This window comes from Balaenoptera musculus, chromosome 4 (assembly GCF_009873245.2).
Source record: "Balaenoptera musculus isolate JJ_BM4_2016_0621 chromosome 4, mBalMus1.pri.v3, whole genome shotgun sequence".
Lineage (NCBI taxonomy): Eukaryota > Metazoa > Chordata > Mammalia > Artiodactyla > Balaenopteridae > Balaenoptera > Balaenoptera musculus.
The window spans coordinates 14,805,939-14,825,452 of NC_045788.1; the positions used below are offsets into that span (position 1 = coordinate 14,805,939).

At 52.3% G+C, this 19,514-nt stretch overlaps 2 protein-coding genes across 4 annotated transcripts in view; both read left to right on the plus strand.

Moving 5' to 3' along the window:
• TMEM108 (transmembrane protein 108) overlaps positions 1 to 13,550 on the plus strand; it is a 380,405-nt gene extending 366,855 nt beyond the window's left edge. The window contains exons 5-6 of one of the 2 annotated variants that reach the window (XM_036850679.1): positions 8,044 to 8,198; positions 13,125 to 13,550. In XM_036850679.1, the coding sequence (XP_036706574.1) occupies positions 8,044 to 8,198; positions 13,125 to 13,247 (278 nt within the window). In that variant the 3' untranslated portion in view covers positions 13,248 to 13,550. The remainder of the gene's footprint in view (positions 1 to 8,043; positions 8,199 to 13,124) is intronic. The other variant, XM_036850678.1, reaches the window with a different exon arrangement.
• A 3,614-nt stretch (positions 13,551 to 17,164) lies between these two features.
• Positions 17,165 to 19,514, plus strand: part of BFSP2 (beaded filament structural protein 2) — a 77,247-nt gene continuing 74,897 nt past the window's right edge. For both annotated transcript variants that reach the window (XM_036851022.1, XM_036851021.1), the window contains exon 1: positions 17,165 to 17,658. In XM_036851022.1, the coding sequence (XP_036706917.1) occupies positions 17,170 to 17,658 (489 nt within the window). In that variant the 5' untranslated portion in view covers positions 17,165 to 17,169. The remainder of the gene's footprint in view (positions 17,659 to 19,514) is intronic.

Sequence of the window (19,514 nt, forward strand, 5' to 3'; positions counted from 1 at the left end):
CCACCCCTGTTTGGTTTGTTCATGGGTGGTGTGAGCTGATGCTTTGTGGACCTTGTCGTTGTCTTTTGCTCTCACTGGTATGTGGGGAAGGGCTCCCCCAGGCCACCAGCGCCTCCTTGCTGCTGCCCATCACTCCTTTAATGAAGAGTCGAGGGGATTCCCCACTGACAGCTCCATAAAGAACCTGATGCAGTCACTCAGGACCCAGGGCTTCCTTTACGCCTTCCCCGAGTATTCGATCCTCAGTTCTTAGCATTCCTCTGATGGCCCCACAGGAATCCTCACTGTACCCGCCACTCCCCAACCCACACGGCCATCATCCAGGCACCCCCTCAGCCCTTCCAGGGTTGAGAAACCCCCTGTGCTCCCCACTCATCAGGCCCTTCTGTGACCCATCAGGTTGTTTCCAGCTCTCCTGGGGGCCTGAAATTCGCCTCTTTGTAATTCCCACTCTTTGGTCCTAACCTGTGCCCTCTGAAACCATACAAAAAACAAGTCCATCCACCAACCCCTGAGATACATGAAATGGCTCTCAAGTGCAGGTTTTCCTTTTCCAAGCTGCTTATCCCTGTTCCTTCGAGTCTCTTCACAGGGCCGCCTGGCCCTGGCCCTGGCCCTGCCCCAATCTGCCCCTCTGACAGCCTCCAGTTTACGCCGGCTTCCCCAGAGGGAGCACAACGTTGCACAAGCCCTGCCGTGACAAAGGAGAGCAGGTGGCAGTTGCTCTGTTCTGGACACTTTGGTCACATCCAGGCAGCCTGCACTGCGTCAGCTCCGTTGATTGTAATGCCTCACGTCACACCATGGTCTCAGCCCAATCACAAGGGGAACGAAGCCCCAGAAGCTTTCCACAGAGGAGGCTGTTAAGCCAGGTCTCCCAGCCTTTGCTGTTGTGGGTCCATCGAACATCAGCACAGGAGGTGTGTGCCTTGAACATTAAGCTGATGTCTGCTTGGCATTGTACTCTGGCAAGATCCTCTTTAATCTGGAGTCTGGACTCTTTCCAGGAGCCATCTCTCCCAGCTCCCTGTCTCCTTCTAGTTGATAAGCAAAACAAACTTTCCATGTCAGGGGTAGGTGGCCTACATCTGCTCAAGGCCCCAGTGCAGGAAAAGTGAAAATGTTTGCAGGTTGCATATTTCATTCTTTCATTAAGCAGCTGTATTGTCACTCATGGAAGCACAGAGGTATTCATAAAGCTGTAATCGCCCACGTCTAAAACAGAAGAATGATAATGAGAAAATGTAGCACTGTTAGCCAATAAATTATTAATAATGGTCATATTTGAGAAGTAACCACATTAGAGACAGCTTTCTAATTTTCCATTCTTTCCATGTGTCTAGAGGCTCTAGTTTACAAAGGGAGTTCCCATTATTTTTAATCATTCATCCTTGAAACAGACTAGCCAGAGGAATAAAACAAAACAGAAAAAGCAAACATACCATACAGGTGGGGAGTAAATCATCAAGTGAAATGACTTGCCCAGGGTCCCAGTCAACACATGAGTCAGCCCAGATCTGGTGGTAGAATCTGTTTGACTCAGCACAGCATTTCCTGAGTACCCACTGTGTGCCAAGCACTGTTCCAAGCACTGGGGACCCAGAGGTGGGTCATGTGGCTCCCCACACCCCCAGCTGCCAGAGCCCTCTCCCCACCTGCACCCCCATGGGCCACACCCACCTGCGTTTGCAGTTCTAAAAAGACTTCTCCAGCCCTTTTGCCATGTCTGAGGTTGAGATTAGATAAGGTTTTACTGCAAAGTGGAAACCCATGGGCTGCCTAAACCATGCATAGTAACATCAGCCAAGACAGAAGCAAGGACGCAGCCTGGAAATGCACCACGAGAATGCTTCTGGCCCTGACAGGAGCCTTCAGCTGCGGGGATAGAGCGTATTACTTCATAAAGGAAGATTGCCCCTGGGGACTGCAGCCCCCGCTTCCTTTGGTGTCTGTCTTGCATTTCCACCATCCTCAGGCCACAAGTTTCCAGCCTAGCTGCCTCCACAGACAGCTCCCTGTCCTGTGGGACCATCATTGACCCTGTGAAGGTGCTGATGAGAGGGGCATTGAGAAAGGAGACACTTGTCCAGCTTGAGAACGCTGTGCTCTTTGGAAGCACAGATGAGTAACTAGCCAGGCTGTTTTCGTAGCCTGGCGCCACTCGAGTCATCAGGCAAGCAGACGTCTTCCAGGGCTAAGGGCCCTTGTATTTCAGACCTTCCCAGAAGCTACATTTATCCTAAAGCAAACTCCAGCCCTCAAAGAAGGGTCTCCTCCTTTGCTAGTTTGCCAGATATTTCAGGCGATCTGTGTTGGTAGCACAGTGTGTGCATAGATTTCCTCATCTGGCTTTTCAGAGTAGCCCTGGCCCTGGTCCTGCTTTTCGGCATTCAGCAGAAGCCAGGCTTCAGAGGCCGGGGCTGCCAGGCAGGCTGGCAAGTCCCCAGTTTCTGGTGGAAGCAAAGGGTGATCACAGCAAGTCTCAGGCCTGCCCAAGAAGGGATGTCACCACTTCCACCTGTCCTTCCAGATCATGAGGCCCGCCCAGCGGCTGGATGTATATTGTGCCAGGTCTGAGAAATGCTTTGTCTCCTGAGCCACACTGGAGACAGCCACACACAGTTTCAGATGTGCTGAGAACCGAAATTGATTGGATCCAGGCCACATTTGGCTGGGGCCCGGGAGCCATGTGGCTCCTGAGCTGGTCTCTGCTGCCACCATCAGGACGCACAGCCCACCACCTCCTACTGGAAGCCTCGGCCTGGCACTGAAGGGGTCCCCGCTCTCAGCTGTCACTGCTCTGGGTTTTCATCAGGAGGTCAGTTGTGTGGCTCTACCAGGTTCCCTGGCCTGTCCTGCACATGCCACATCCATTCTTGAGAATGTCGTCATCTAGCCTCCTTGAAAGAGATGGGGGTTATATGGGGTGAAAGCAGGAAGCGAGGCCAGCTACGGATGTTGTTCATCATCAGTCCAAGTTGAGCTGTCCAAAGCAGAGTAGCGCCTCTCGCTGACCCTGGACCTGTGAGGGTCCACGTGCACCTTGCCCAGAGCAGGTTGGCTTCCTTCCAGATGCACAGTAAATGCCTTTGGAGCATCAGCGCAGTACTCAGAGATAACACATCCTTGTGCCCATATGGCTCTTGGCTATATTACCAGTTGTTCTGTGAATGTTACTGAAAGCTGAATGTATCTGTGTACCTTTCACTCACAGACCCCAATGACTTTGTAGTTATTATATTAAAAAACCTGGGTCAGAAGTGCTTTTCCAGTAAAAAGAATAGAAGAGATTAGGACAGGAAGGAAGTTTGACCAGGAGGTTGTCTCCTTGGGGCTTATGAGCCAATTGAAGGAGATGGGGAAGCCTTTGGACAAGGCAGGCTTTTCCGGGGTTGTCCCCGAGGTTGGACCAGAGTGCCGTGGCCACGCTCTCACAGCTCTTCCCTGTGCTTCCTGACCAGCGCCCCCTGCAGGAACCTCCTGGAGCTTCCTCAGGCACATCCCTACCCACCAGGGCGGGGAGTCAGTGAGCCCCCAAAACTGCTTTCCCCAGGCCCATGGCCTCTGTCCAGCCTGGTCTCCTACATCCTGAGGCCTCCCCTGGCCTCCTCCCCAACTGAGACGTCAGAGCTCCCTGCCCTCTCTCACTTTCCTAACTTTAAACCCATGTGAATCACTTGAGAGGGAGCCTGGTGTGATAGGAAGCCTCGGCTTGGGAATCAGACACACCTGGATGTAACCCCAGCTCTCCCACTCGTCACCTGTGGGACTTGGACAGGTTAAGCCTTGGGCCAATGTTTTCTCACCTGTGAAAATAGGACTAGCGTCTGCTGTGTTAATTCAGGGCCTTCAGGAGGCAGATACCAAAGCAGAATTAGGCCTGCAAGAGATATATTTGGGAAACACCTGTGCAGTCTTAAGGAAGGGGCTGGAGGAGGCAGGGAGAGCCTCAGACCACAGTACAGGTATGACACCTGAGGAAGGAGAAGGGGCTGGAGGGCTGGGAAGGAAGAGGCTTCCCAGCAGTGCAGTGCAGTCCTAAGGAAGTTTCTGCCAGGTGAGGATAGTCCTCAGGCTGTTAGAGGAGTCTCCCGTCCTGCAGGAACAGGCCTGCATAGTCAGCCATGGCTGGGAGCAGCCCGGGAAGCGTGGCCTCGGCACACACGTGGTGGCGAGTCCAAGGGGAGGCGGCCGGGGCGGTCCCTCGGCTGTGCCCCTGCAGCAAGAAAGCAGAGCAGGCACTCCCAGGGCTGCAGCAGCCTCCCCAAAGGCTTGTTGCGCACAGCAGAGCTGATGCATCTGAGGTCCTATCACAGCATCTGCCACAGAGAGGTGCCGGATGAGGGCAGTGGTCAGATAGTGATTATATTCATCTTGTCAGGATTTGCCACGCATTCTCCAGCAGGCCATGGAGAGCACTCTCATCAGGTATTTGAAAAGCAACCTCAGGGTCCTGTATGCTCTCATTTCCATTTCCCATCACACAACAGGTCCCATCCCTGAAATGAGGCCCCTCCCAGAAACGTCAACACAGTACCTGGGCTCCGTCTTCACATCAGCAACCCTCCTCCTTCCCATCATACATCTGACAAGCTACAGCTGATTTCCCACTGACATGCCTGTGAAGCCGAGAGAGCTTGCTTCACCCTCACTCCAGTTTTAAAACTGTAGGAAATAGGGATCTCACTGACCTCCTTGAGAGTCTTGACAGCTGTTCCCTTTGGAGAAACAGAGCAGTTGAAGCTTTCAGTGGCATGGGAGAGGGGGTGGCTCACGCCCTGTGTGTGCACGGAGCTGTGTGGTTTACGCAGTGCTTCCACCTGCCTCAGGCACGCCCCATCCAGTGCTCAGGATGAGCTAGGACAATGACCATCAACGTCAGGGTGACAGAGACCTGGGTTCAAGCTCCAGTAATTAGCTGAGTAACCAGGATCAATTCTGTGAACCTCCGTGAACTGCAGTTGCCTCTTCTGTGAATGGGAAGAGTGCCAGCACCTTCCTCAGGCAGCTATTTTGTGGGTTAAATCAGACGGTAGAGCACCTGGGAATATAGTAGAGATTCCATAAGTCTGATTGTACTTTTCTTTCTGGGATGAAAGTTCAGACCCCAAAATAATGAAAGCGCTAAACCACAGTTGGAGCCCTGGCCTTGAACCACCCAACAGTCTTGCAGCCCAGTTTTTCTTTCAGGATGTCTCTTCAGGGATGATGCTGAGAGGACAAGAAGGAAACTCCTATTAGTTAAGCACCAGGCAGTGTGCTCAGCATTTTGCATTCATGATCTCTAACTCTTCTTACAACCTTACGGAGTCCGTAGTGATCAGCGTGATGAAGTGACACTTAGTGTAACTCACAGCAGAGTCAGACTTGAACCCAGGTCTTTTGGACTCCAAGCCTGTGCTCCCCCTGCAGCTGGGCTGGCGAAATGGTGTTAGAGAGGCACCAGGAACTCCCTGATAGACGTGTAATCAGGCCGGGGCACTAACAACATGGGAGGGGGAGAAAGCTAGGAACAGAACTCCCTGTTCCGACCCCCAGCCCTTCCCGCAGGGCAGGATTCTGGTCCTGCGTCCTAAACAGGCCCAGGCCCCGGAGCAGGGGCAGTGTGGGCTCAGAGGGCACTGCACTGGGGCTCAGGGGACCTGGATTCTACAGCCTGCGCCCGCCCGGGGTAGCAAGGGGGTTCATGCAGCCTAGCCCTCTCCCTGTGGCTTAGGGTTGCCCAGCTTGAATTCTCCTGGGCTGCTTCACCATCCCAGTCCTGGAGCAGGGTGAAAAGTAGTGACCCTGAAGAATAAAGACTCCAGAAAAGGGGAGAGGGGACCTGGGGCCTCACCCCAGTCCCACCACTCGCTGTGACCTGTGGCAAGTCAGCTGGCTGCTTTGGACCAGAGTCTTCTCATCTATAGAACAAGGAGGTGAGCCCGACACTAGCAGATTTTCAGGCTGACTCTGCAGCCTCCCTCCTCACCCCTTCCTCCTTCAACCAGTTGAAGAAAGGGCTCTTTGGAAGGAAGGGAGGAAACCCACAAAGCTTGAAGGAATCTCTGCCAGCCGGTCTAAAATTTCTTTTCCCTCAAATATTCAGAAATCGCCTTTCTATCTTTAAAATTTTTTGTGGGGACCTGGAAAAATGGTAAGCAAAGTAGAAGTCTTTTTGATCAAAGCAGATTGGCTGGAATGGAAATTTGCCCAATCTCTTGACTTTGCCTGGAAGCCTTTTCAGGTTGAGATACCAGCAAGGCCAACAGCAGGGAAGAGCTACGGAATTCCCCATTCAGCCCGCAGGGCTCTCGGTTCTGGGCCCTGAGGTCTCAGCCTGTGTGGAGGCCAGCTTTTGCAGCTTCCCCACACCCTGGCGTGCACAGGCCCGCAAAGCCAGCCAAGCCTTTGGGCTGCGGTAGACAGAGATAGCCTCCACTGCCCCCAGATGGCCATTGCCGCCACAGTACCAGCCTTTGTGGGCCGCTCAGCACGGGCCCCCGCGCCACTCCCCAATGCCGATGATGGGCACCGCCGGGTTGTTGGATACAGCCCTGCCCACCCCTGGCCGAGAGTCTCACCCACCCTATGGGCTCTGGTGATGGGAGCCTGGGCAGGAGGTGCCCAGTCTTCATTTACTGGCTTCTCCCCAAGAGGGCGCCTGTCATCCTGGTCATTGCATCACCTGTTCCCCTGTGTGACCCTGGACAGGCCACCCCACCCTCCGACCTTGGAAGCCTTCCCTGTCAGCATGTCCAAGCCACTCTGTTCATACCTGGTTCATCAGCAACATCCAAACGTGCTGCTTCCTCCCAGGGCCCCCGAGTCTCCGAGGCTGAACAGACAGTGTGGCACATCGAGCTGTGTGGAGACCACATCAGGCCCGCCTGGGCAGTGCGGGCTCCACATCAGCGTTTGGCTTGTCTTTGTGAGGCAGAATCATAGATGGTTGAGAGCATGGACTTTGGAGTCCAGATGTCTGGGTTTGCTCTTGGGCAAGTCACTTCACCTCTCTGAGTCTCCGTTTTCCTTTCTGTAAAATGGGGACCTCATGGAGTTACGTAGAGGATTAAATGAATTAATGTTTCTAAAGTGCTTGGAGCCACCTGGCACATAAATGCTATAAGACTGTTAGCAGCTATTTGTTTTTTGACGATGATGATGAGGCCAGAGCAGCTGTTTTATCAGGGTCCAAGACCTCTGCCCAGAGATTTGCTCTGTGAACCTCTGCCCTCTGTGGAAGTCAAGGCTCATTTTGTAAAATTCCCTGGGCTCTTCCCGTCTCTCTGCCACGCTCTCGCTCTGACTGAGAACACTCCTTATCAGTCCCATGGTGCAACTTGGTGCACACATGCCATTCTCTGAAGCCAAGCTCTGGGGAGCCGTCCCAGCGAGAGAGCAAGGCCTTTCCTTGGAGCAAACTCACTGGGTGGCACTGCATCATGCACAAGTATCCAAAATTGCATCCACGCCTCTTGCCCCTGAGCCTATGGAGGCAGCCTCTAAGCATCGCTCTGGCCTCACCTCCCACCTCACTCTCCCACACCCACCCCACTCCAGCCATGCGACTCTTTCCTCACACACAGGCAGCTTGTCCCCACCTCAGGCCCTTTGCACATGCTGTTCCCTCCACCTGGGACACACTGCCCCTGTTCCACACATGGCCAGCTTCTTCCCCAATTCCAGTCTCAGCTGTAAGGTCGCTGCTCAGGCAAGCCTTTCACGATGGAGCCTCTCCCCCAGCTACCCCCTGTTGTCTCTCTCACTTTGCCACGTTTTCTTTTCTTTGAACAGTTCTCTTGTATATTGTCTGACCCCCGTGCACCCCTCCATCCACACGCTAAGAGGGAAACTTATGAAAGCAGGTCAGTCTTTTCTTTCTCGTCTCTCCCCCTCTCCCCAGCACCCTGCACAAAGCAGGTGCTCAGCGTTTATAGATATCTGTTGAGCAGACGAACAAACGAATCAACGAGCAGGGCAAGTGGCTGGATGTGTAACCGTCATGGCCCGCCTGGCCCTGCTCGCCACCCTCCCGCTCTCTAACGCGCACTCTCTCGACAGCCGTCCTGCTGACCGTGTGCTGCCTGCGGAAGAAGAAGAAGCCGGCCAACCCCGAGAACAGCCTGAGCTACTGGAACAACGCCATCACCATGGACTACTTCAGCAAGCACGCCGTGGAGCTTCCCAGGGAGATCCAGTCCCTTGAAACCTCTGAGGTAACGAGCCCCAAACCAGGGGCTGCCCCGGGGAGGGCTGCCGCTGTGGGAAGAGCACAGGCTCCAAAGAGAGCAGAGCAGCTGCTCGCCTCTTAGCCCCTTGCCCCTCCGAGCAGCGTGGTCCTGGAGGCTGTGCGCCCGCCCCAGCCCTGCCAAATGGGCATCTGCATTAGCGAGGATCCCCGGGGGCCTTCTGCTCACGTTGAAGTTTGAGAAGAATGGTTCTTGGGACTTTGGGTTTCTGGGAACAAGTCAACGACTGTTCACTGAGGATCGTTTGGGGGCAGGCACTCTCTGGGGACTGTGAAGGTGAAAGCTTGCTCTCAAGGGGCCCAGGATCCAAGATTTGGGTGAGGTACGAACCCCAACATCATTCAAAGCAAACTACGGTGGGTTACAGGGAGAGGTACAGAGCTGGGGAACCCAGTGGAGGAAAGCTTCACAGTGCAGGTGCTGGGAGGGTGAGTATTTGCCTGAAACCCCCAGCCGGCCAGTGAGAGAGCTGCGCTTTGACCCAGGTCTCTCTGACTGCAGACCTCTTTCCACTCTCACCGGAAGATAGGGCAGAGGCCAGGGTGTGGCTGGAAAGGTAGATGAATTAGGCACGGCCTTGGATGGGGTTGAATGGAGTTTGTGCTTTAGTCTTGGGCAGCAGAGGGTCATTGAAAGTTTTGCGCTTTTTGTGAACTAGTTGTAGAAAGATTGTGCTGATTGTCTGGTGAGGGCACGTCATCAGTGAAGGGATAGGAAGGAAAGAAGGGTGGTTTAGTGGATGGATGAATGGATGAGAGGACAGACAGACATACGAAAAATAAGTAGGTCACCTGGTATACAGTTGAGATGGCCCTGGAGAAGAATGGCAGACGTCTGAGTAAAGGCAGGGGTAGCTGAGAGCTTCTGGAGGAACCGTCCCCTCTCATCCCTCCAGCAGCAGATGAGCTTTTATAGTCAGGCATGTGATCACATCACTCCTGTGCTCAAAACCCTTCAGTAGTTTCCTGTTGCTGGTAAGTTAAAGTTCAAAGTCTTTTCAGGGCCTGCCAGGTGGACCTGTCCCCGCCCAACTCTCCAGCCTCATGTTAACGCCCTCTCCCTCTTGTCTGCTAAGCTCCGGCCACATTGCATTTCTTTTCATTCCCTTATGGCACCAAGTTACATCCCACTCCAGGGCTGTGCACGAGCTGTTCCCTCTCCTGGCATGTCTTCTGTCCCTCCTTGGCACCCCCTTCACTGTTCACCTCAGTGACTCCTACCGACCACTCAGGGCCCAGTCCAACCATCACTTCCTCAGAGAGGCCTTCCCTGTCTGCCAGGCTGGCTTCACTCTCCTGTCGTATGGTCTCAGCTCCTGTGCTTTTCCATCGTGGCACTTATCAGGGTTGTCATTGTGCAGCTACTGGTCTGACATTGTAGTTTAGAATGTCTCTCCCCCCCGGAGTAACCGGTTGTCCCCGTATTGCTAACCCCAGGGGCCATTCTGGGCCCTCATTCTATTCCATCTACCAGCAGCATCGGCACAGTCAGTCGTTTCCTCCTCCAAACGTTTCTCCACTGCATCTGGGCCCCATCCTGTCCTGTTCTCCCCACCCACCAGCAGCTCCTCCTCAGTCTCCGTCGTTGGCCCCTGTCTTGCCCCGACCTCCAGTCACGGGAGGGCGCGCGCTCAGTGCTCCCACCGCTTCTCTTCTCTTTCCTCTCAGCTCCATGCCTTTAAATCCCATTCCTCACCGTGACTACCAAGTTCTGCTCTAGCCTGGCCGTCTCCCCTGACCTCCAGACCCGTGTGCCCAGCTACAGATGCACACGTTTCTAACAGGCATCTCCAAGCCAACAGCCCGAGACTGAACTCTCAGCTTCTCCCTCCTGCCCCGACGCCCAGAAGGCCCCCTGGTGTTTCTCGTTATTAGATGGCACCGCCGGCCGCCTTCTCCTCTCACACACCCCACCTCCCGTCTGTCTGCGGCCCCGTTGGTTCTTCCTCCACGTGAGCAGGGCTCACCACTTGCCCTGCGACCCCTCGTCCAGGCTGCCATCATCCCTCGAATCGTGGATTGCTGCCATCGCTCTGCAAACAGCTCTCCCTGCTACTGGCTACCCGCCACGGTCTGTCCTAAACACAGCAGCCAGATGATCTTTCCAAGGCAGGACCTCCCATCAGCCACGGCTCCCAAGCTTCACAGGGCCCCTCTTCACACTTCGGACGGAATCCAGATTCCTCTTAGCAGGCATTTCTCGGGCTGGCCCTGCCCACCTCCTCCCCCTCTGCCAGAGAGCACATGCCCCAGCCCAAGAGTGAGCTCGTCCTGGCACCTGTCTGAAATGCTCTTCTGCCGGCTGCCTCCACCCCTCACTTCCTCCAGGCCTCTGCTGCAATGCCACCTCCTCAGGGAGGCCTTCCCTGACTGCTCTACACAGGTTAGAACCCCACCCTCCAACCCCTGGTGCTCTGTCCCCATCCCTGCTTCGAGCACTTCTCACTGCCTGGCATTGCACACTTCTCTCTCTGTTGACTGGTGTGCATCCATCTCACCTACTAGAACATAAGCTGCCTGAGGGCAGGAGGGTTGTTTGCTCTGTTCACTGCCCTATACCCAGCTCCACGAACAGTGCACAGCACATGGTAGGTACTCTGTAAATGGTTGTCACGTGAGTGAACTTTACTCACGATTTACCCATTATCCAGCCCAAAGCCTGACACACAGTGGACGCTCAGTAAGAAGTTTTAGCTGAAGGACAAACAGAGGGACAGGCCTCACAAGGGCATTGACCTTTAGTGTGGCCAGGGTGCAATTTGGTGGCAGAAGTGTTCCTGAGAACTGTTACAGTGAGTGAAAAAATAGGTAACTTGGACAGGGGGCTGGCCCACTTTGAGTGTGGGCCGTGCACCCCTGGATCCTAAACTCCTCATATGCTCTTTACAGATTGGTAAATGAAAACCAAAGCTAGAGGACGGTGCCAGTGAGCGTACTGTCGCAAGGGCCCTGCTTGCAGACGCCGCAGTCAGGACCCCAGGGTCAGGAGGCTGCAGCGGCACCAGCGGCGGGAAGCTCTGCCGGCTTTAGAATGGGTTTCTCACCCTCCCCTCCCAGCCAGCCCCCTCCCCTCGTTCTGCTGTATTCTCAGTAACAGCAGCTGTCCCCTCCCTGGGCGCAGAGGCCCTGCCGCCCACCCACAGAGCGACCACAGTCACAGGACCATGAGCTCACCGCCGGGCGGCCAGCGTTGGAGGCTGCCAAGTGCTTTGCCTAAGCAAGTTTCCCCGGTGCCCTGCTCCCCTTCTGGGCTGATGAAAGCCACAAAACAGAATCCGGGCTGGATGGGCAGGGTTGTGATGCCCAGAGGCGCCTGGAAACTTTTCCATGCTTTCTCTTCTTTTTCCCTCCCCTCCTTCTGTTTTCTTCTTTCCTGCCTTAGTTATTTTCTACATAACTTTCTCTTTTCTAAGCAGAGTAACTTCTCCCACGTGGCTCACCCTTGAACGCTTGCGTTGTCAGAACTGTAAAGCCGCAAGCCAGATCTCAGGCTCCAAAATTCCCGTCCGCAGCTCAACCCCAAAGCCCAGTGGAGAAAGAGGATTTCTGTCCCCTCGCTGACATGCCGCCCTATTCTCCTTACTTAGACGGCTGGTCCCACATCCACCCTTTGGATGGGCGCACAGCTGATTCCAGACAGTGAAGGAAATTCTTGTCTTCTGAAAAGACATTTTACAACAAATGACCTTTCTTCCTGTCTCTCCTTATTACCCATAAAGTAATGCATACTTGCCAAAAATAACATGTTTTGTTTAAAAATAAACTTCAGAGTATTAATCGTGGCTTCTTAAAACGAAGCCATTTCTAAGCTGGTCTGGCCTAAGCCGGTTACATCTAGGCCTGCTGCTGAGTCCTTGCCCTGAAATAGCCTGCAGGCTCTGAGCCTTCCGTTGTGTAGAACTGGAACAAACTATGGCTTTTTTCTCTACGTTAACACCTGGGCCTGAGTCTGAGAACAGCCATTTTGTGGCCCCCAAGTGCTTGCAGTCCTTGGTAGCTGCAGCCAAAGCCATTCAGATGACCCAAGCAGATTGTTTGTTTCTAGGCTTTTCCACTCCTCAGACTGTGTAGACGACTGAATTTTTCACTCACCGCCTATTGTGCAGTCACACAGAGATTCAGATCCCTTCAGCTCAGCACATCTAGTGCTACAAGAAATGGGCCGAGAATTCTGACCAGGCTATGGGAGGATTCGGGAGAGTAGAATTAGCCTTGGAGGCTCTGACAGGTGGGTGGCAGGAGAGGAAGGAGGTGGGCAAGCGCAGGGTATGTTCAGGGAAGAAAAGTGGCGAGGCCTCCCGGAGGTCTGTGACAAAGAGGCAGGAAGGAGAGTCTGGGGCCCAAGTGGACCAGGTTTTGCCCACCAGGGCAGCATGGAAAGCAACGCCACCTCTGGCAACCTGTGGTGGAGGTGATTCAGGAAGCAGGAAGTCTTCTTTGGAAGCTGCTATAAAAGTCTGAAAAAAGAGCAGAAAGGGCTCTGTACCCCAGCATCAGCAGTGAGGATGGTGAAAAATGGTTGTGGTGGGGAGTGAAATAGGTGAAGGGGATTAAGAGGAACAAACCTCCAGTTATATAATAAATAAGCCTCAGGGATGTAACGTACACCATAAGGAATATGGTCGATAATATTGTAATAACTTTGTATGAGGACACACGGTTATTAGACTTATCGTGGTGACCATTTCATAATGTGTGTAAAAATGTCAAATCACTATGTAGTACACCCGAAACTCACATAATATTGTTATGTTGACTATATTTCAATAACTTTTTTTAATGTTTACCAAGCACTCCCAAGTGGAAGTAAACGTCCCCGTGGGTACATTTCTTTAAGAATGGCCACCTGATAACCCCTACCCAGCTCATGCCATCTGCTCCCTCTGTCCCCCAGGACCAGCTCTCGGAGCCCCGCTCCCCAGCCAACGGTGACTACAGAGACACCGGGATGGTCCTCGTTAACCCCTTCTGTCAAGAAACGTTGTTTGTGGGCAACGATCAAGTGTCGGAAATCTAACTGCAGCAGCCCTCGCTTTGCCAGTCCCTACCTTTCGTCTCTAAATTATCAATATACAAATATATATTATAAATATAATCTTTGTGTAACCCTGACTTGATGAGAAACATTTTCAGCTTTTTTTTCCTAAGAATTGTCAACATCTTTTTTATAAGTGTGGTTTAAAAAAAAAACTTGACAGAACAATCCGTGGCTTTATAAAATAAAGGTATTTATAAGCAAAGCAGTTGCATTGATTGCTTCTCTTCATAACTGTCCTTGAGCATGTGGGGGTCCCAGCAGCCCCAGGCAGGTGAGGGGAGAGACCGACTTGTACAAGTTGATGTTAAAACGGCCAAGTGCACGGCCTCTGAGGCTTCTTAAAGCTCTGCTTCCTCTCGATTCAGTGTGACGGACCCCATTTCCGCCCCCTCCTCCGCACACCAGTGACGGAGCTGGGCCTCCGCCTAGAGGGACACCGGCGGACAAGGAAGAGGGAGCACCTCATCCTCCCAGGCGCTCCGAGCCTCGCGACGGCACAGTTGGCTGTCGAGGGTAATTCCATCCAAGATTCGGACGCAGGCAGGAGCTGGAGATCGCGGAGGCATCCTCAGGCCACGCCCCCTGACATCCCACACAGGGAGCGTCCAGGCCGGACTGCTTTCCCGGGCGACAGAAGGCTCCCCTCCAAGCACATCCCTGCATCCTCCCACCACCCACCAATGCATTAGACAGCGTGCCTTTCTCTGGAGAGGGTTTGGATGCGGATCCCAGCCCTGGAGCTTCGGAATGCTTGCTCTAATCCAAGGATCCAACGTTTTGGGGTTCACCTTCATTTTCTCAAAAGGCCATCACATCACACCACTGAGGAACAAACCTTGGAGTGTGGAGCTGTAATTTTCTAACCCTTCCTCCCAGGATCTTAAAATAACAAGATTGCCAAAGCGGATGGCTCGGGAGGAAGATGTCATTGTATTCTTGCTCAGCCCTGCAGGCCTGCCTGGGGGTCACGGGGACGTCTCCCCTCACTGCTCTCTCCATCGGTGGTCACCTGCTGCCCCGTGGGCCCACGGCCAACAGGGGTCAGACCCCCAGAGATGTGAGAGGGGCTTCCAGAGATGGCTGCTTCTCCATTTTATCCCTACTGTATAGTGGCTGGGAGAGAAGATAACTGCTTTGGCCTTCCTTTCTCTAAAAGAAAAATAGTTTGATAGTATATTTTGAATATAGATGTTCTTATAGTCAGATTGGGACCTGAACTTGAATGTTGAGTCATATGTTCGTGTTATTGCTGTGGTCTCTTTATCATAACTTTTTCCTTTCTTCCTACATTTTCCTTTAGAAAAAAAAAAAAGATGGCCTTCAAAAGTGTGTGTTCTCAATGTCCTATGAACCTACTTAACATGAGTTTGGTGATTGTCTGTCTTCAAAGACTCTTCAACCCACAAAGAAGCAGGTTACATGTTGCTCTGAGATTCATTTCCCAGCGTGTTGCTGTCTGATCTTTCAACCTTATCATAATATTTCTGTCGGTGATTGCATTTAAAATATCAATGTGTGTGTGTATATAGAGAAAGAAATCTGTTTGAAAAGTAAAATTTATATATAATATATGTAATCAGAGATACATATGTTATATATACATATGTGGGATGTATGACTTATTTTTCCGTATCCACAGAATTCAGCTACCATGTATATATAAATAAACTTATTTTATTAGCCAGAGGATTAAGTTGCTAATACATTTTGCATTCTTTTCATTTTGAAATAACTTTTAAGTCTTCCTTCAGTACCAACACTACCTGTCCATCTGTATTTTAAAATCTATTTTAACAGTAAGTTGGATTTTTATCAGAGTGATGAGCTAATAGCCATTTATCATTTGATAAAACAAATTCTTTAGAACATGTTTGGGATTTCTCCTCCCAAAAGTCATTTGTCTTCAGGTCTTTGGAGATACTGGTGTCAAGACACACCCTCCTCCCCTTCCCTGGCCTCAGGACTGTATTGTAAATATCTTTGGTCAGAGAAATCTGAAGTTAACCTGGCCACTGAGTGTCACCATTCCGTAGAGTAACAGTGCCTAAACATGGCACCTTTGCAAACAATGTAATCAGTGGCTTGAGCTCTTCATTTAGCCTTGGATGATGCATCCTAGAATTCCTGCAGCTCCTGGGACCCATCAGTGTCACCTGTTTTAGGAGAATGTTATTATATCACAGACTAATGGGAGCCTCGGGCGTTCGGGGTGCACCAGAGGTGGTGTTCTCAGCAAGAAAGCCACATCTAAATAAACAAGGGACACTGCCAGCCTTTACTTGATCAAGTTGGTTCCTTAATCATATAATCATAATCATATAACCAACAATGATTTTTTATAAAGTACCTTCCATGTCATTTCAAATAGAAAAAGTAGAAGGAAAAAAGAAAAAGGGAGGAGCACATAGAATATTCCAGAATATTTAACTCTGCCTGTGTGACATTGGGAGGTACCCTGTTTTTTGTGTTTAGGGAGACAGAGGGGGTCCTAGATAAGTCACTGGACTAGGAGTCAGAAGAGGCCTTCTCATCCCAGCTCTGCCACCTCCTGGACAGGGGACCTTGGGTGAGTCACTGCAGCTCTCAGGTTGTCATCACACAAGGGAGAATAGGTGATCATAGGACACGTGAAGATACTTCTGGAGTTGTGCACTGCGCAGCCCAAATGTCAGTGCATGTCAACCCTGAACCTACCTCCTAAGGTCGAATTGAGAACTCAGTGAAGTAAAGCATGGAAATCTGCCCAGCGCTGGATGGATTCAGCTGACCCCTTCCCCTTCTCTCCTCAAGGTACATTCCCACATCACAGGATCTGGGGTAAATATCCAGCTCTGGGTTTTGGATACTTCATTTCTCTAGGGTTAAACTTAAATGCAGTGGGTTTTAGGTCCATTTTGTTATCCGGGGGGCTGCAAGATCCTTTCTGGATACTGAGGGCATGAATTAAAGTCTAGAGGGTGTCATCCAATCCCAACTTGGAGCACCCTTAACGATCTTACCAGAAAACCTCTTTGTTTTTATTTACTAGTTTTCTGGCAGTTGGGGAAACAGAGGTGTGGGGAACATCTGGAGCATAATAGGTGGCCGACATGTGTGGGACCTGAATTTGCCCACGGTCCCTTGTCTAGTGCATGAGAGAGTTAGAGCCCAGGCCAGTGCATGGAAAATAAGGTCCAGAGAGGTGAAGCAGTGTGGCCAAGGTGAAGCAGTGTGGCCAAGGTCAAGCAGCTGATGAACACAGTGCAGGGGTGGGGGTGGGGGAGCGGGGCGGGAAGGTGCCAGGGAGGGACCTGAAGCTGCTGCTGAGGGAGGGAGTGTGAAGGAAGCAACAGGCTTACTTTGTTTCTCTGGAGTCCCTGGGGCTGCCTCCCACCAAGGCTGGTTCACAGCCATCTCCAGGCACACCTCCACAGTCACGCAACACAGGTAAGGCTGGAGAGCCCTGACATCAGCCCTGGAACACCTGGAGTCAGTCCTGGCTCAGCCACTCGCTGCACTTGTGATCTAAGGTCTCTGAGCCTCAGTTTACTCATCTGTGAAGTGGGGCTGCTGGGTGCCGCCTTGCCCTCTCAGGTAGTGAAATACACAAGCCCAGGTGAGCCACCTTCACAGCCTGCACTGATCCAGCCTCCCCACTACCCGCAGAAAAATCTAGGAGGTCATGTGCACAGCCTGCACATGACCCTGCGGAGAACGCCTGAGGGCCTCTCTGCACACAACCCTGGGCGGGCCGTTTCCCTTTCAGCTTGGTGAATGGTGGAAACTCATGGAAAACAGCAGACAAAGCAGCCCTGGCACAGGGAAGCTGCCAGAGAGGCCAAGTCACGGGGACGCTGGGGCTGGAAACCAAAAGCCACTGGCCTCTGCAAACCCACTAGGCACAGCAGAGGCAGAAGGGGTGATGAGCACAAGGCGAGTGGTGGTGGAAGCGCCCGCGGGGGCCAGCTCCAGCATGCCGCTCCAGAGGCACAAGGCACCCTTCAGGGGAGCACCGTCACCGTCCTCCCTGGATAGCCTCCCAGCCTCCAGGACCATTGCTGTGGGTGGTCTTGCCCGAACACCCAGGGTCTATGTAGGGATGACACCCAGTGGGTGCACAGGTGGCCTGGGTGCCCGCGTGACCCGCCGGGCCCTGGGCATCAGCAGCGTCTTCCTGCAGGGCCTGCGGAGCTCAGGCCTGGCCACGGCACCCACTCCAGGCCTGGAGAGGGACCTCAGTGCCGTCGAGGACCTGGGGGGTTGCCTGGTGGAATACATGGCCAAGGTGCACGCCCTCGAGAAAGTCAGCCAGGAGCTGGAGGCACAGCTGCGGATGCACCTGGACAGCAAGTCCACACGCTCAGAGAGCAGCAGTGCCCTCCGGGCCTCATGGACCAGCAGCTGCCAGCAGGTGAGTGCCTGGGAGAGGATGCTGACGGCTGCCTGCTGCACCTCTGGAGCGTCATTATCAGAGAGCAAGGGTGCCGAGGCCGGGGGCAGGGAAGTGAGTGGTCTGAGGCCAGAGAGACTGACCCTAACCCCTTACGCTTCCGTGCTAAAAACGTTAATGACGATAACAACAACAATAACAGGGACCACCATTTACTGAGGTGCCCTCAGGGCCAAGCCCACGCCAGGCCCTGTGCGGGCACTATCTCCTCTAGGGTCAAAGCAATGCTCTGCAGAGGCTCATTCATTGATTGCATCCTTAGATGAAAAAACTGAGGCACAAAGAAGTTATGTGCCCAAAATCACACAGCCAGTCAGGAGATGGAGCTGAGATTTGAACCTGAATTTTTCCAGGTCCAAAGCTTGCATTTGTCCCATCAGCCTGGGCTGACTCTGTAACCTTTGTGTTAAGAACGGGTTTTTACAGCCATCGTCAAATGGAATACCACTGAATGGATGTGATGTTAAAAACGATAGCTAAATGGAGGTGTGTTCCTGTATCCGTTTATACAGGGCTGTCCCGTAGAAATGTGAGCCACGCAGGTAATTGACAAGTTTAATACCCACAGTAATAAAAGTAAAAAGAAACAGGTGAGGTTAATATTAGTATATCTTATTTAACTCAATATATTTTAAATGTTATTTCAACATGTAATCAATATAAAAAGTATTAATGAGATCATTTACATTCAAAGAGAACTTCTGCAATGATGGAAATGTCCTATATCCTCACTGTCTAGTCTGGTAGCCACCAGCCACCTCTGGCTATTGAGCACTTGACCTGTGGCTGATGAGACTGAAGAGTTAACATTTTTCTTTCATTTTCATTCATTTAAATTTAAATAGCCACATGTGGCCAGTGGCTACCTTATTGGCCAGGGCAGGGCACAGAGGTTTCCTCTCTGTCCCTCACTTGGTCAGGACCTGCTGTCCAGGGTGATTCTGCAGGGTGCCACCTCATCCGTCACGTCTGCCTGCAGCCTGTGGTTCTGACGCTGGGGCCGCAGCCAGCTTTGCACAGCTCATCTGTCTCTTTGTGGGTGGCTGGCTTCTCTCCTCCCCCCCTCCCACGAATGCTGGCCTTGGCATCCCTCTGAGCTAAATCAGCCTCTAGCCCAGCCAGGAACTGCCAACTCAGACCCCTTGCACCCTGGGGCACCCAGCACACAGCCCACGGGGGGAGCTCACGAACCTTCATTTGTGTGTGGCCGGGTGATGCTGGGCAGACACACTCAGGGGCTCCCCATTTGCCCCTTCTGCCTCCCACTTCACCCCAGGATGCTTCTCCCCCACCACCAGCTGGTGCCTAGCTGACAGCACAGTACGCATGACACCCAACACTGTCCTCTCGGCTTTTCCCCAGAGCTGCTGTTCTGCTTGCATCCATCGATGCTGTGAGGAGAACCATCTTAGAGCAGTCCGAGGCCTTAAAGCTGGCAAATCTCAGACAGCCATTCCTCCAGGGTTCTCTCCAACAGTGCTGATTCCAAATATTTGTGTCCTGTAAACCACCAGAACGCCCCTATTCCAATATTTCGATATTGGAATATTCCAATATTTCAGCATCTGCCAGACAATTTCTTGCACTCAGATGCCACACAGACTTTTCACGAGAGGTCAGGCATCCCAATTTCTAGGTCAAAAAGTACGACCACAAAACTTAGTCCATACTCAACAGAGACTGACTTGATCTGGCTCCAGAGGTTTGGGCAACTTACCCAACTTCTTTGAGCCTCAGTTTCCTTATCTGTAAAATGGGTATAATAACGCTGTGGGTATTCCAGCAAGTCCATAGATAAATAAGTTGCATAGGTCCTG